This window comes from Lithobates pipiens, unplaced genomic scaffold (assembly GCF_037356315.1).
Source record: "Lithobates pipiens isolate NorthernLeopardFrog02 unplaced genomic scaffold, aLitPip1_a1.2 Scaffold_1, whole genome shotgun sequence".
Taxonomy (NCBI): Eukaryota; Metazoa; Chordata; class Amphibia; order Anura; family Ranidae; genus Lithobates; species Lithobates pipiens.
Genome location: NW_027507685.1, coordinates 211,296,783 through 211,312,679, shown reverse-complemented (window position 1 = coordinate 211,312,679; position 15,897 = coordinate 211,296,783). Strand labels below are relative to the sequence as shown.

The following is a 15,897-nucleotide window of genomic DNA, read 5'->3' as shown; positions in this document are numbered from 1 at the left end:
CTATTTATGAGGAAAAGTGAAATTCAGCTTGAAAAGGTGAACTTACCCTTTAAGGAGTTTGGATATACAGAAGGATTTTGCTGAGATTTTGCTGTAATTTATGTAAAGTTTAGTTTTAAACACAGAGTTAGCTAAATACAAAAACTAGTAGGGGAGACTACAGTGTGCAACCTGTTAAATATCATCAACAGCAAGGGGTTTAGGAGAACCTTTTTACCACAAAGGAACCTTTAAAATAATATTCAGGTTTCAGGCAACCCCTGAAAATTCAATTAATAAGGGTCACTGAGAGGAATTCAACCCTTATAGAAAAGCCGGTGACTGCCAAGTAGGGATGAGCCGAACACCCCCCGGTTTGGTTCGCAGCAGAACAGGCAAAAATTTTGTTCAAACACGCAAACACCCTCAAAGTCTATGGGACACAAATGTGCAAAATCAAAAGTGATAATTGTAAGGGTCAATATGCAAATTATTGCCATAAAAAGTGTTTGGGGACCCGGATAATGCCCCAGGGGACATGTATCAATGCAATTTTTTTTTTCAAGTGAAACAATAAAAGTGAAATATTCCTTTAAATTTCATACCTGGAGGGTGTCTATAGTATGCCTGTAAAGTGGCGCATGTTTCCCATGTTTACAACAGTCCCTGCACAAAATTACATTTCTAAAGGAAAAAAAGTAATTTAAAAGTACTTGCGGCTATAATGAATTGTCGGGTCTCGGCAATACAGATAAAAGTCATTGAAAAAACCGGCATGGGGGTCCCCCCAAAAATCCATACCAGGCCCTTTCGGTCTGGTATGAATATTAAGGTGAACCCAGAAACAAAATAAAAAAAATAAAAATTGCGTGGGGGTCCCCTCAAATTCTATACCAGACCCTTCATGCTTACACTAAGCATTTGCATTTTACTTTGCACTGGCTTTATGGATAATCCTACATGTGTTGCTAACTAATGCTGTAAATGGAAAATCATTTGGGCCAAGTCTTAATTCAGCAATGACATGCTGAGTGTGGGGAAAGTTGTACACATTTTGAACAATTTGAATTGTCTCAAAGATAACGTGACTGTTATAGACATGCTCTGGATCCGAAGAGTGTACAGATTTTTTTTTAAATCAACAGGGATAATGCTATATGGACATGTTGGATTTTAAACACAGTATGATAAAAGGGCAGTAACTGAGAAGCAATGGTGTTCCATTGGTTTAGAACAGGGATATGCAATTAGCGGACCTCCAGCTGTTGCAGAACTACAAGTCCCATGAGGCATAGCAAAACTCTGACAGCCACAAGCATGATACCCAGAGGCAGAGGCATGATGGGACTTATAGTTTGGCAACAGCTGGAGGTCCGCTAATTGCATATCCCTGGTTTAGAAGGTAAACTGCACAAAACTTCTGACCTTTGGTATGTTGTGCCCTCGGAATACTGTATCTTTGTTGGCTGAGTGTGGAAGTCCCAAGGGAACTATGTCAGCAAATCTCTGAATCTCATGAATCACGGCATCTGTGTATGGCATCTTAATACGATCTTCCATAGAAGGAGATCGACTCTGCCCAATTACGTTATCTATCTCCTCCTGCATTTTTCCTGTGCAGACACAGAAAAAAAAAAGATTTGTGAACATGCATGTTTAAAAAAATGAGTTAAGCAGTTAACTAATTTTGAGAGACTAATGGAAGATTGTAATGTATTTCGTGAGTTTAAAGAAAATATTCAATGTAAGCCATGCTACCGATTGTCAGTGGTCAGTGGTGACACTCAGGCAGAAACAGTTTAAGACAGAGTGGGGCTCAACTTGGCTGTGGATGACTCCACTTTGCACTTGACTCAGTACAAATATAGATGTCACAACAGAGGCTAAACAAATTGAAGGGACATTACTGCTGTCAGGTGCCTGGACCTGAACTCGGGACCTCGGCTGTTTCTGGCAGTAATTTTTCTCGTTGAGCCATCTGAGATGGTGGGTAGGTACCTGGACAATTCTTAGCCCCTGTACACACGGTCGGAGATTTCGACAACCAAATTCATCGGATTTTGTCCGTCGGATTTTGTCCATCAGATCTTGTCCGAAACTGTTGCATACACACGGTCGGACTAAGTTGTCGAAAAATCCAATCATTCAGAACGTGATGACGTAATTTCGTTAAGATGGGACTACGTTCAGGCTAGTAGCCAATAGCTTTGATGTAGGAATTTGATCTGAGCATGTGTGGCACTTTGTCCGATCAAAATTCTCTACACATGATCGGATTATGTCCGATCGAACCAGTTGGTCGGAAAATATTTCCAACAAGTTGGAAAATTGGGTCCGACGGATATTCCGACGGAATCAGTCCGATGCATACCACACACAGTCGGATTATCCGACAACACGGTCCGATAAGACTCATTCCGACGGATTCTCCGACCGTGTGTACAAGGGCTTAGAATGATCCTGCCTTGAACCTTGTTTCCCTTGAACAGTGAATCCTTTGCTCCTCCAATGAAATTCCTAATTTAAAGCATATCTCTCGCATCCTGTTGGGGGCGTGACCGGATGTCAGGGTGAGAGGTCGCGGCGGGCTCAGACCTACCGCTCGCTCCAGAGACTAATGCTGCCGAGGTAGTGTGGAGGAGGAGGAGGGAAGGAGAAGCCGAGCGTTGAGGTGCCGAAACGAGGGGACGCTGCGAAGCTGAGACGCCACCAAAGCTAGAGCAACGGTACATTCGGTTGACCGAACGGCGCAACAGTGGAGATACGTGGAGGTCGCCACAGGAAGCTCTCCCATAGAGGAACACCGATCCCCACGTAAGAAACCCTGTGAGAGAGGGAATCAAAGCGAAGGGAGGGATTGAGCGATACCCCCCCCCCCCCCCCGGTGGAAGAGACGTAAGACCTGAAGGTATGACTAGGAAAAGGGGGGTGGAGGAGGCGACCACACATAATGGATCACAAACATTACGTAGTTCCAAAGATAAGGCTGGTCACTCGACCGGGCTGACAGGCGTTGCTGCTGCTGCCGCCGCTTCTAAACTGGAGCGATATGCCCATACGCCTAATCAGACTCCAAACCAAACACCCAAAAAGAACGTGCAAGTCGGAGAGGGGCGGCCGCAGAGTACTGCAGCCGTGCAAACGGTCGGAAGGAAAAGCCAGGGCTTGACGACCGAAATAGAGCCGACAAGTTTAAATAAAGCAATATGTGTGGCAGTCCGGTCGGACACTACGGGTGTAATGGGTGGAATATCGGAAGCACAAGCGTCCGTGAGTAATCTCTCCTTGGAGAGGGGGACTGGACGGGACACTGAGATAAGTACAGAAGGAGAAATTTGGGTAAAAGGTAAAGAACCATCACTAAAAGAAATTCTTTCTGCGGTGAATACATGTAAATTATCATTGGATGATGTATCAGATCAATTAAAGCAGATAAGAGAAGATGGGATAAATCTTAAAAATGAAGTACAGAAAACTGCGGCCCGTATATCAGATATGGAGGAGAGAGTCAGCCAGGTGGAGGATGATGTACTCCCGCTGAAACAGGAGATGCAAATGATGAAGGGCCAGTTAAATTTGTGTATGGCTAAAATGGACAATATGGAAAATATTATACGCAGGAAAAATATCAGAGTTTTAGGTGTTCCGGAGAAAAGTGAAGGCAATAATCTTGCTGAATTTATGGAAATATGGATAAAGGATAAAGTAGGGAGTGAGAAGCTATCAAGATTTTTTGCAATTGAAAGGGCGTATAGAATTCCGTTTAGGATGGTGGAAGAAAGAAGTCATCCTAGACCCATAATCATCCAATTGCTGTCCTATAGAGATAAAGTTGTTATCCTTCAAAGAGCAAGAGAACTGCGTAACCTTGAATATAATGGGATAAAGATTTCATTGTATCCGGATTTTTCCCCAGAGCTGCAAGGACAGAGAGCCAAGTTTATAGAGTGCAAAAAGAAATTGCAGAGTCTTAAAGTGAACTATGCATTGCTTTATCCGGCAAAGTTGAGGGTATCAGCATTTGGGGAAAACAAATTTTTTAATAGTCCAGAAGAAGTTAAGTCGTGGTTGGAGGAAAATAAATGTCTGCTGCAACAGAGGGGAATGCTGTAATATGAAAACAGAAAGAAAATGGACATTTTTTTTCTTTTTTTTTTTTTTTTTTTTTTTCTGGACTAAGAGGGAATGCCCCCATATTGCTCTGTTTGTCTCCCTCCCTCTCGTCTTCCCCCCTTCCCCTTTTTTTTTTTTTTATTTTTTTTTTTTCGGCAGTAATGTGGACTATTTTTTGTTATAGAAATAAGAGTAATGGGAGTGGGTGGGTAGGGCGAGTAGGTGGGGAGGTAAAAACGGTCATGTTGGAAGCCCCTTAGAAGGGCCCCAAGTGGGGCATGGGAGGGTTGGGGAGGGGAAAGAAAAAAGGGATGGGGAGTATGAATGGATGAATGATAGCGAGAGAAAGGAGGTTGAAAGGATAGGAAAGGATATAGGCAGGCATGGTAAAGGATTATTAATTGCACAAAAAAAATATTTAAGTATAAAGTTGATGGGTGAAATTGCATTGAATACGGTGGTCAGGGAAAAAGGGCACAAGAAAATGAAATTAAGGGAGGCACAAGGAAATAATATTGTTCAATTTATATAAAATGTGTGTAAAATGTGCATAAGAAATATGGTAAATTTGAGATACAAAATATGTGTGGGACTAAAATTTTGGAGCACAGGGAAAAAAGAAAAAAGTAAGGGGGAGATCACGTGTGAAAACACAGAGAAAGCACGTAGAATGGAGAATAAAAGTATGATATTGTGATTTAGGCTTTAAATATGGGAGTAAGCAGTAAGGTAGGGAACTTCACTAAAAAGGTTAAAATTTGTTCTTGGAATATACGGGGGGTGAAGGAACAGCTGAAGAGACGTGCGTTATTTTCCATGGGGAATATGGGTAATTATGGGATGCTCTGTTTGCAGGAGACCCACCTGGACCGTGATACAATCAGTGTGCTAAGACACAGAAAATATAGGATACAATATCATTCTACATACACCTCCTATTCAAGGGGTGTGAGTGTCTTAATAGATCCTGGGTCGGGGCTAACCTGCAGGCAGAGCATCATAGATGTTAAAGGGAGATATGTGTTCCTTTTTTGTGGTATAGAAGATAGAGTATGTGTGATTGCAACTGTGTATATACCACCACCATTTAATGCAGAAATATTATATGAACTGCTGAAGTTTATAAAGGATAAGCCTGGAATCCCAGTCATAATAGCAGGGGACTTTAATATGATAATGGATCAAAAAATAGATAGGTTCCCACAGAAGGTCGGTAGTAGGGAGGGACCTAATGGGTTGTTATTTCAATTCTGTGAAGAAACAGGTTTTGTGGATATATGGAGAAGGTGGAACCCCTTAAAAAAACAGTATTCTTGTCACTCTAAGACATACTCCACCTTGTCCAGGATCGATATGGTGCTGTGTAATGAAGAGGCGCTGGGGATGGTGGAGAAAGTGGAGTACGAGCCAAGGGGAATTTCGGACCATTCACCGGTAATGTTTTTAATGACAATAGGGAGAGGATGTAGTAGAAGGGAATGGAAGATAAACCCATTTTGGTTAGAACTAATGGATAACATGGAGGGGGTAAAAGAAAATCTAAAAGAATTTTTGAGCATAAATGCGGGATCTACGTCCCTGGGAATAATGTGGGATACCTTGAAAGCCTTCTTAAGGGGGGAACTAATAAAAAAGATATCGCAGATTAAGAAGAATGGGTTAGCAAAGGAAATAGAAGCAAAAGAAAGGGTAAGGAGGTCAGAAGAGAGGTATATAAGGGCCCCCTCAGAAGAAAGTTCCAAGGAATGGGAGAAAAATCAGGTAGAATATAAAAGACTTATATGGGAGAAAGAAGAGAAGAAAAGGCAGTTCCAGAGGCAGTCCTTCTTTGGCGAAGGGGAACAAGTGGGGAGGGTATTGTCATTGATTGCTAAATCAAATAGTTCGTCCCCAATAATACCGGCGATATTGGACAGGGAGGGAGGTATGAGGAAGTCAACACCTGAAATAGTGGAAGAGTTTAGAAAATATTATGAGGAACTATATAAAGTTTCAAACTCTGAAGTAGAGGGGGAGATGCAGGAATTTTTTGGGAAAATAACATTACCCAGGCTGTCGGAGGAAGATAGGGAGGGCTTGGAAGCACCATTGACCCTGGAGGAGCTGCAAAAAGTAACAGCAGAAATGACAAATCAGAAAGCTGTCCGGACGGACTGCCGATAGAGATTTATAAAAAATTTGGGGAGATACTTTTACCGGCTCTCCTACAGGTGTTCAATGGCGCTTTTGAAGCGGGACAGTTGCCGCAATCAATGATGGAGGCCACAGTGGTGGTCCTAGCAAAAGAAGGGAAAAACCAATTGGAGACCGCATCATATAGACCTATATCGTTACTGTGTTCAGATGTTAAAATCTTGGCAAAAGTACTTGCAACAAGGGTAAAAAATATAATATCAAAACTAATACATCAGGACCAAACTGGGTTTATCCCAGGGCGGTCCACAAATATGAATGTGAGACGCACCTATTTAAACATTCAGATTCCTTCAGAAAACAAAGGGAATAGAGCAGTTATGTCCTTAGATGCAAAAAAAGCCTTCGATAGCGTGGAGTGGCATTATTTGAGGAGGGTGTTGGCGGAATTTCAATTTGGTCCGAGATTTATGCAATGGATAAGAGTACTGTATACAGGTCCAAGGGCGAAAGTGAGAATAAATGGGGAATGTTCAGAGGGGTTCCATTTGGAGAGGGGGACAAGACAGGGGTGCCCTTTGTCGCCCCTGCTTTTCGCCCTCTCGATGGAGCCTCTGGCTATAGCCTTGAGAGAGGCGCAGGATATCCGGGGGTTTAAAAGAGGGAACGAAGAGGAAAAGGTTGCTTTGTATGCAGACGATGTATTGTTGTTATTAGGGGACACGGGGCCCTCATTGGTGGCGGCAATGACCCTGATAAAAGAATTCGGGTATTTCTCTGGACTTGAAATTAACTGGGAAAAATCTGCCCTCCTACCAGTGGATCCCCTCGATACCCCACTGCCAGTACAGGTATCCCAAATAGAAATAGTTAAACAAATGAAGTACTTGGGAGTGAATATGACGGCAGACCCAAGGCAGTATATAGCAGGGAATTTAGTTCCACTTATGTCAAAATTAAAGCGTAAAATTAGAATATGGAAGAACCTCCCCTTGTCAGTAGCCGGTAGGTGCAACTTAATTAAGATGGTGTGGATGCCTCAAATATTATATGTTATACAAAACTCACCGGTTTGGATTCCAAAATATTGGTTTAAAAAAATGGAAAGTTTGTTTAGAGAGGTGATATGGAAGAACAGTGTGGCAAGAATTAGCTTACAAGTACTACAGAGACCAAGGGAAATGGGTGGGATGGCACTACCTAATATGAGATACTACTTTCTGGCTGCCCAATTACAGTATATGAGGGGAGGTAACCTGGTAGCAGTGACAGGAAGGGGGGGTGGTCCCCTGGGGAGGGATACTCCACATAATACGGTCGCGGAAGCCGTGGAAGCCGACTCATTTAGGACCAGCTGCCCCACAGTCCAACTGATGGTAAAGTGTTGGGAGGAGGTAAAAGTAATATTGGGGTATAGAGGATATACAGAATTCTCACCAATATGGGAAAATAAAAACTTAGAGGAAATTAAGAAAATGGGGAGATTAGTAGAATGGGATCGGAGGGGCGTACACTTCTTAGTACAACTATATAAGGACGGGAGACTGAAAACATTTCAGGAACTAAGGGATGAATATGGGTTACCGGCTTATTACCTCCTTAATTCTATACAAATTAAACATGCGTTAGAGGCACAATTTAGAGACAGGAAGTTGGAATGGAGTAAGATGCCTGCACTCAGGAGAATCATAAGCTATAATATATCGAAAGGAGGTATTTCTGAGATCTATAGGTATCTAAAGGGAACAGAACAAGAAGGGGTAATAGAGGAGAAAAAAAAGGCAAAATGGGAAAGAGAGGTGGGCCCAATATCGGTAGAACAGTGGGAAAAGGTTCTGGCATTGGGGGCGAAAGTTTCCTTATCTCCATCACATAGTATATCTCAAATGTATTTAATCCATAGGGTATATTACACTCCTCTTAAATTGTTTAGATTTGGGAGTAGACAGGACGCAGAATGCCAAAGGTGTGGGGACCGAAGAGGAGATTTAATACACATGATTTGGCGATGCCCAAGATTATATAGATATTGGGTAGGAATAATAGGGAAAATTAATGAAGTGTTTGGGTTATCATTGGAAGTAGAAGCTAAAATCTGTATAATGGGATTGATAGAAGAAGAGGAGGTACGAGGGGATATCCACACAGCTGTTATTAGATGCCTTTTTCAGGGGAGGAAATTAATTGCGTTTAAATGGCAGAGGAGGGAAGCGCCTACAGTAAAGGAATGGATGGAAAGGGTGAAAGATAACATAAAAAAGGAGGAATACATATATAGGAAAAGAGGTAATTATGGGAAGTTTGTTAAAATATGGGGAAAGTGGGGTGAGCAATGAGAAAGGGTGAGTAAGTTGTAAGAGTGATGGATGAAGGAGGGAATGAATGAGAGGTGGGGAGGGGGATGGGAGAAGGGAATGAGTAATTTGTTTAAGTTTGATGTTATTTAAAATTTTTCTTTTGTATAAATTGTGAATTGAATATTATCGGCGGAGGGAATGGGAGGGGGAGAGGGTTGATAGGGGAGGGAGGATGGGAGGGGGGGATAAGGGAAATTTGTTTGTAAGGGGAATTATTGTATGTGATTATTTTGTGGCAATATTTGTAAATTTGAATATAAAGCAAATAAAATAAAAAAAAATAAAGATTAAAAAAAAAAAGCATATCTCTGCACTTATTATTTGCCAGATTATTACACTTTCCTCAGCCAATATCTCACACTTGTCACTCCTGCTGCCACTTGCTACTGACCTTTAACTTGCTCCTCGACTACACTTCTACTTGATGCCAACCTGCAACCAGTTGTTACTGGCCTTTGGCTTGTTAACTGACTATGCTTCTAGTTGATTCCTACCTGCTATATCTGCAACTGGGCCTCCTGGTGGGGTGATCCTGGGAACCGCAGCCTGGTAGCAACATGCAGTGCAACCTATCTCCACCACCAGGAGCTCTGGTGAATACCAGTTAGTACTTAGACCCTGCACCTTGGATGAGCTCACCTGATCCGCCAGGATTAATTGCTTATATATATGTCTTGCTGGTCGTTGGGTGCTTATCTTCTTCTATAGCATAGCTACTGGTCCCCAAACCTGAGTCAAGACCATGACAACTGCACATAGAGCATTTCTGCCATGATGAAATCTTTCTAGACAGATTAATAGTTGATTTTCTCTATAGAAACTGGACCTTTAGCTCATGTTCACTATATCCATTTGTTAGCTGCATTTAGGTTGGTCAAACACGTGGGTAAGGCACAGAACTAGGGTAAGCTCTTATGCTGCCCCTATTTTTTAGTAAGGGATCTACCTCCCTATAGACATTGTGAAAAATGACCAACATGTTTTTTTTAGAAAGGATAAAATGTCTCTAGTAATGTAGAGGAAGAATCAGAACTTGGACCAGTTTTCTGTGCCCCTGTTGGAGTAATTCCTGCCACCTACAGTGTGGTCCTAAGGATTGGACGTGAAGGGAATATTTGACAATGGTTACACAGACAATAGATACATGAAATAGTTAATGGCCCTTCTCCACTCTATCAAAGCCCCAAAAAACTCTGACTATTGGTGGGCCTCAGTTTTTTTATTTAAGACTGAAAGGTGTACGTTCTGTCATTTGGTGTACTAATATAATACTAAGCCAAATTAGACAAGAGCTAAATGAAACATACAACATGAACAAGGCATGGAGGAGAAGGCAACCTGGGGCCTTCCAGCTTGTTGCAGAACTACATGTCCCATCATGCCTCTGGGAGTAATTGTAACTGCCAACCTTGCAATGCCTCATGGGAAATGTAATTCCACAATAGCTGGAGGGCACCAGGTTGCCTACATCTGTCTTATACTCTCACCAGCCACTTTATTAGCTACACCTGTTTATTTCTTGGTAACACAAATTGCTAGTCTGCCAATCACATGACAGCAACTCATTTAGGCTTTTAGACCTGTTGAAGACGATTTGTTTAAGTTCAAACTGAGCATCAGAATGGGAAAAAAAAGGGTGAAGTGACTTTGAACATGGCATGGTTGTTGGTGCCAGACAGGCTGGCCGGAGTATTTAAAAAACTGCTGATCTACTGGGATTTTCATGCACAACCATCTCTCGGGTTTACAGAGAATGGTCTGAAAAAGAGAAAATATCCAGTGAGCGGAAGTTGTATGGATGAAAATGCCTGGTTTGAGATGATAGAAATGCATCAGTAACTCAAATAACCACTCATTACAACCAAGGTATGCAGATACCATCTCTGAAAGCACAACACATTGAATCTTGAAGCAGATGGGCTACAGCAGCAGAAGACCACACCGGGTGCCACTCTTATCAACTAAGAACAGGAAACTGAGGCTACAATTTACACAGACTCACCAAAATTAGATAATAGAAGATTGGAAAAATGTTGCCTGGTCTAAAGAGTCTTGATTTCAACTGCAACATTCAGATGGTAGGGTCAGAATTTGGCATAAACAACATGAAAACATGGATCCTTTCTGTCTTGTATCAACAGTTCAGGCTGGTGGTGTAATGCTGTGAGGGATATTTTCTTGGCACACTTTGGGCCCCGTAGTATAAATTGAGCATCATTTAAACGCCACGGCCTACCTGAGTATTGTTGGTGACCATGTGCATCCCTTTATGACTACAGTGTACCCATCTTCTGATGGCTCCTTCCAGCAGGATAATGCACCATGTCAAACAGCTCAAATCATCTCACCACTGGACAATGAGATCCCTGTACTCCAATGGCCTCCACAGTCACCAGATCTCAATCCAATAGAGCACCTTTGGGATGTGGTGGAACAGGAGATTTGCATCATGGATGTGCAGCTGACAAATCTGCAGCAATTGCGTGATGCTATCATGTCAATATGGACCAAAACCTCTGAGGAATGTTTCCAACACCTTGTTGAATCTATACCATGAAGAATTTAAGTCAGTTCTGAAGGCAAAAGGGGGTCCAACCCGGTACTAGCAGGGTGTATCTAATAAAGTGGCCGGTGAGTGTATTGAAAAATGTTTAGCGGGAGACTTCGCCTGGTCCATGCAGGACATCAGATAAGATGGAGACAATTTTACAAATGAATGTGGTCTCTGCTAAAACAGCCTAAATAAGCCATTATTCTGCTATATTGCTAGGGAGTTTCCCAGACATAAACTACTAGAGTAGTGGATACACATGTTAGGTCAGAATAGATTTGTTAAAGAGGAACTGCAGTCTGTTCACATAATTTGTAATAAAAAACATCTTTGCCATTCTGAAGCTTCCCTCCAACCACTTTGCATATTATTTTATATATACTGTGATTCTGCACTTGCCAAATATGCTACAGAAATCTCCCTCCACTGAGTCTGCCTGCATCCATTTTAACTGTGGGCAGCTGAAGCTGATGCCTGTTCACTTCCTGGATTTACACAGAAGCACACCTCCAGCACTCCGGCTCTCATTGGCCCTCTTATGACTCATCCTCCCTTCCTGGCAAACCCTCACAAGAGTGAGAGAGAGATGTCATAAGCTTAGGCTTTTTACCAGACAAGAAATAGGAAGTGGGCTGTATAAGGTATTTACTGGCAGAAAGAAAAAATGTTTTACTCTCAAAAGTTAAAGCAACAAGGGCAGAAGATTTAATAGATGGAAAGATGAAAACATGACTGAAGTTCTGCTTTAAGGGTCTTACTAACCGTTCATTCAGATCTATAATCCTTCTCTTCTTGTGCTTAACCAGTGAGTCCCAGAGCAGAGGAAAAAAGAGGACATGGGCAGAGGGGCGGCATGACCCATAAAGTACAGAATTATTATTGTTATTTATATAATTTTATAGTTTGTTAATAAAAAGGCCGTTAAGGCCATTTACTCCAAAACCTTTTTTGAGGGATTTGGAGGGGTTGTTTTGAGGATAAGGGAGTGATCGGGATACTGGGCTTAAGTCCTACAAATGTCAAGTTTTATACACTAAATGGTATAAGGAAATACAGTGGCACTTACTTGCTACATCTGGATACTTGAGAAGGATGAGAAGAGCACTTTTCAGGGTGGAACCAGTTGTTTCAATTCCAGCATTAAAAAGGTCCTTCACTGTGGCAAATAAGTTCTCAATGTGGAATTCAGTGTTTGGCTTGTCTTTATCCTGTGGATAATAAAAGTACATACTTTAATTTGCTACCAGTGCAAAGAGAAGCTTCACTCAAAACATGTCTTTTTTTGTTTTAGGCAGGGCTGCAGTGGGAACCTTAGCTTTGTATTATTCCTTCTGTGATCCTGTTGGAAAGATCTGACCTCACATCTTGTCTTAGCCCTTGTACACACGGTCGGACATTCTGACAACCAAATCCGTTGGATTTCGTCCGACGGATTTTGTCCGAAACTGTTGCATACACACGGTCGGACAAAGTTGTCGGAAAATCCGATTGTACATAACGTGATGACCTTATTTCCTTATGACTGGACTACGTTCAGGCTAGTAGCCAATAGCTTTGGTCTAGGAATTTGATCTGATCATATGTGACACTTTGTCCGTCGTAGTAGGCTACACATGATCGGAGTATGTCCGATCGGAGCATTTTGTAGGAAAATTTTACGGACAAGTTGGAAAACTTGGTCCGTCAGATATTCCGACGGAAACAGTCCGATGGAGCCCACACATGGTCGGATTATCTGACAACACGGTCCGATTTGACATTTTCCGTCGGAATCTCCGACCGTGTGTACAAGGGCTTAGAGACCACACAAGAAGACAGCACAGAAAGTGAATGGAAATCTTCCCAAGAGAGGAATAAATAAAGACAAAAGTTCTAACGATTCAAAAAACAAAACAAGGAATAAAAACTTTTTAGCTGGCAAGGCATGTAAAAATGCACCATGACCAAAAGTTTTATTATTATTACTATTCACGATTTATATAGCGCCAACAGTTTATGCAGCGCTTTACAATGTATAGGGGGGACAACACAATTACAGTACAGTTCAATACAAAAAGGTACAGGAGAGCCCTGCTCATAGACATAGAGCTTGCATTCTAAAGGGAGGGGGTGGTGGTACAAAATGTAATAGCTGCAGAGAATGATTTGATGGGGGTGACTCCTGGACAGTTGTTAGGTGGGTGTGGGATAGGCTTCCCTGAATAAATTAGTTTTCAGGGATCTCCTAAAGGTGGACAGGGTAGGGGCTGGTTGGACATACTAGGGCAGGGAGTTCCAGAGGATGGGAGAGGGTCTGGAGAAGCCCTGAAGGCGAGCATGGGAGGAGGTAACAAGGGAGCTAGAGAGCAGGAGGTCCTGGGAGGAGTGGAGAGGACGATTTGGGTGACATCTGCAGATGAAGTTGGTGATGTAGATGGGGCAATGTTGTGAATTGCCTTGTATGTTATGGTTAGCATTTTGAATTTTGTACGGTGAGGTAGGGGAAGCCAGCGAAGGGATTGGCAGAGAGGAGCAGCAGTCATGGATCTGTTAGTGTGGTGTATTAGTCTAGCAGCAGAATTCATAATAGACTGAAGGGGGATAGCCTGCTTAAGGGTAGGCCATTAAGGAGCGAGTAGCAGTAGTCAAGGTGGGAAATAATCAAGGAGTGAATAAGTTGCTTTCTGGTGTCATTAGTCAGGAAGGGTCGAATCCTGGAGATGTTGCGGAGGCTAAGGTGGCAGGATTTAGCCAGTGATTGGATATGGGGGCTGAAGGAGAGGTCAGAGTCACTCAGGACCCTGGCATGTGTGGAGGGACCAATAGTTGTGTTGTTGACATTAAGTCACGGGGGGGCATGGCCGTGAAGGAGGAAATATAACAAGCTACGTTTTCGAAGGATTTTGTTTGAGGAAGTGGTGTGACATCCATATCAATAGATAATTCAGTAAGTTTCAGATCCGTGAGGAGATCGAGGGGGTGAGTTGAGGAGTGGAGAGATAGATCTGGGTGTCGTCGGCATAAAGGTGGTATTGGAAGCCATGGGAGGTTATCAATTGACCCAGGGAAGAGGTATAGAGTGAGAATAGGAGAGACCCAAGGACAGAGCCTTGGGGTACTCCAACAGAAAGAGGAAGGGGAGTGGATGAGATGGAGTTGTAAGTGACACTGAAAGTGCACTGAGATAGGTAGGAGGAGAACCAAGATAAAGCAGAATCATGGAGGTCAAGGGAGTTTAATTTGCTGAGGAGGAGCAAGTTGTCATCTGTGTCAAAGGCAGCAGAGAGGACTAAATGAGTATGGAGTAGTGCCCATTGGTTTTAGCAGTTAGTAGGTCACTGGTGAGTTTTAGAAGGGCTGTTTCAGTAGAATGTTGTAGAAAAGTAAAAGTAGAAGTAGGCACTAAATGGTCAGCAGTCATTACCTCTTCCATCTTTATGAGAAAGCTGTCAATGAAGTCTCGTGGGCAGCTCATATCGATAGTCTTCTTATGATGATCTACAGACTCCATAATAAATTCTTTTACTTTCCTAAAGTTTGTGAAGATTTTCTGGTGGCGTCCAGGGATGTACAATGATGTTCTGGGAAATAGATTTAACAGCTGTGAAAACAGAAAATATTTTATAAGGTTGAGATAAAAATATCCACTTCCATATCCTATACAGCAAGGGTCTCCTAACTTTCTACAGAAAGGGACAGTTTACTGTCCTTCAGACTTAAGAAAGGCATAGCTCCCAACTGTCCCTGATTTGGAGCAATGTCCCTGATTTGGAGCAATGTCCCTCTTTCCCCCTCATTTTGGTCTGTTCTATATAGTTGTATATAAAATTCACTTTTTATCTTTCAAAATGTGTTTCCCAGTGCTAAACCTTTCATTAAGTTTCTAAATTGCTGCATTTGTACATTCTAAAAGCCAATTTAAAGTAATAGTAGTGGTAAAAAGAAGTCCTTGTGGCTTTAATTTACCTTTTTTTTATTGGTTAATTCTCCTTTAAGGGGGTGTGGAAGGGGGCCGGTCCTATGCCTACATACATTTGTTAGTAGGTGTCCCTCACTCCCATCTCAAAATGTTGGGAGATATGGAAAGTCTGGACTCTGCCCAGTGAGCGTAAATAATACCTAATATTTGGTATTGGGGGTAAAATAGTTGGTATCAGCGGGAAGAAGAGTGCCCATTTTTGTTTTCAGTGCAAGGAATTATGACCTATAGTTTATGTCGGTGGAAAGAATAGGGCCCCATTTTTGTTGTCAGGGGAAGGAATTATGATCCATTGTTGGTGTCAGTTGCAAGAATTATGCCTCAAGGACCCAATAAAGGCAAGCAAAGGGCTGCAGCTTAGAGATCACTGCTTTACAGCATGAAATTGCAATACTGTTAAAAATATATTTTTGTAACTGCTAAATGATGGTTCTCTAGTTCATAAGCATGTAAAGATCAAAAAATGTGAACAAGAAAAAAAGATCTGTTCTGATCTAATGGGAGCCTTCCTTATTGTCAATTATTTTCACACTTAGCAAACATGTTTCATGATATTGGTCTTTCCAAAGAAAAAAAGTAGTAGCATTTAAAAGTGTATCTCTCAGGGAACGGTTGTGACACATTGAGTACCATTGCCCATAGAACTACACAAGGCGAGCAAATATTAGCAAGAATAGTAATGTTTGGGTGCATGCACAGGGGAGCACGTCCACTGTCCCCATTGGCCTCAGATGGCCTATTTAATGGATGCTTTGGCTCAACGCTGAATGGTCTTCAGCTGTTTGTGTGCCCTGCTTGAATCCTGC

General features: G+C 42.1%; 1 protein-coding gene across 1 annotated transcript in view; it reads right to left on the bottom strand.

Moving 5' to 3' along the window:
- LOC143982667 (cytochrome P450 2G1-like) overlaps positions 1 to 15,897 on the bottom strand; it is a 32,706-nt gene that overhangs the window by 3,931 nt on the left and 12,878 nt on the right. The window contains exons 5-7 of the mRNA XM_077481577.1: positions 14,537 to 14,713; positions 12,200 to 12,341; positions 1,405 to 1,592 (exon numbers count right to left, since the gene is read on the bottom strand). Of these exons, the coding sequence (XP_077337703.1) occupies positions 1,405 to 1,592; positions 12,200 to 12,341; positions 14,537 to 14,713 (507 nt within the window). The remainder of the gene's footprint in view (positions 1 to 1,404; positions 1,593 to 12,199; positions 12,342 to 14,536; positions 14,714 to 15,897) is intronic.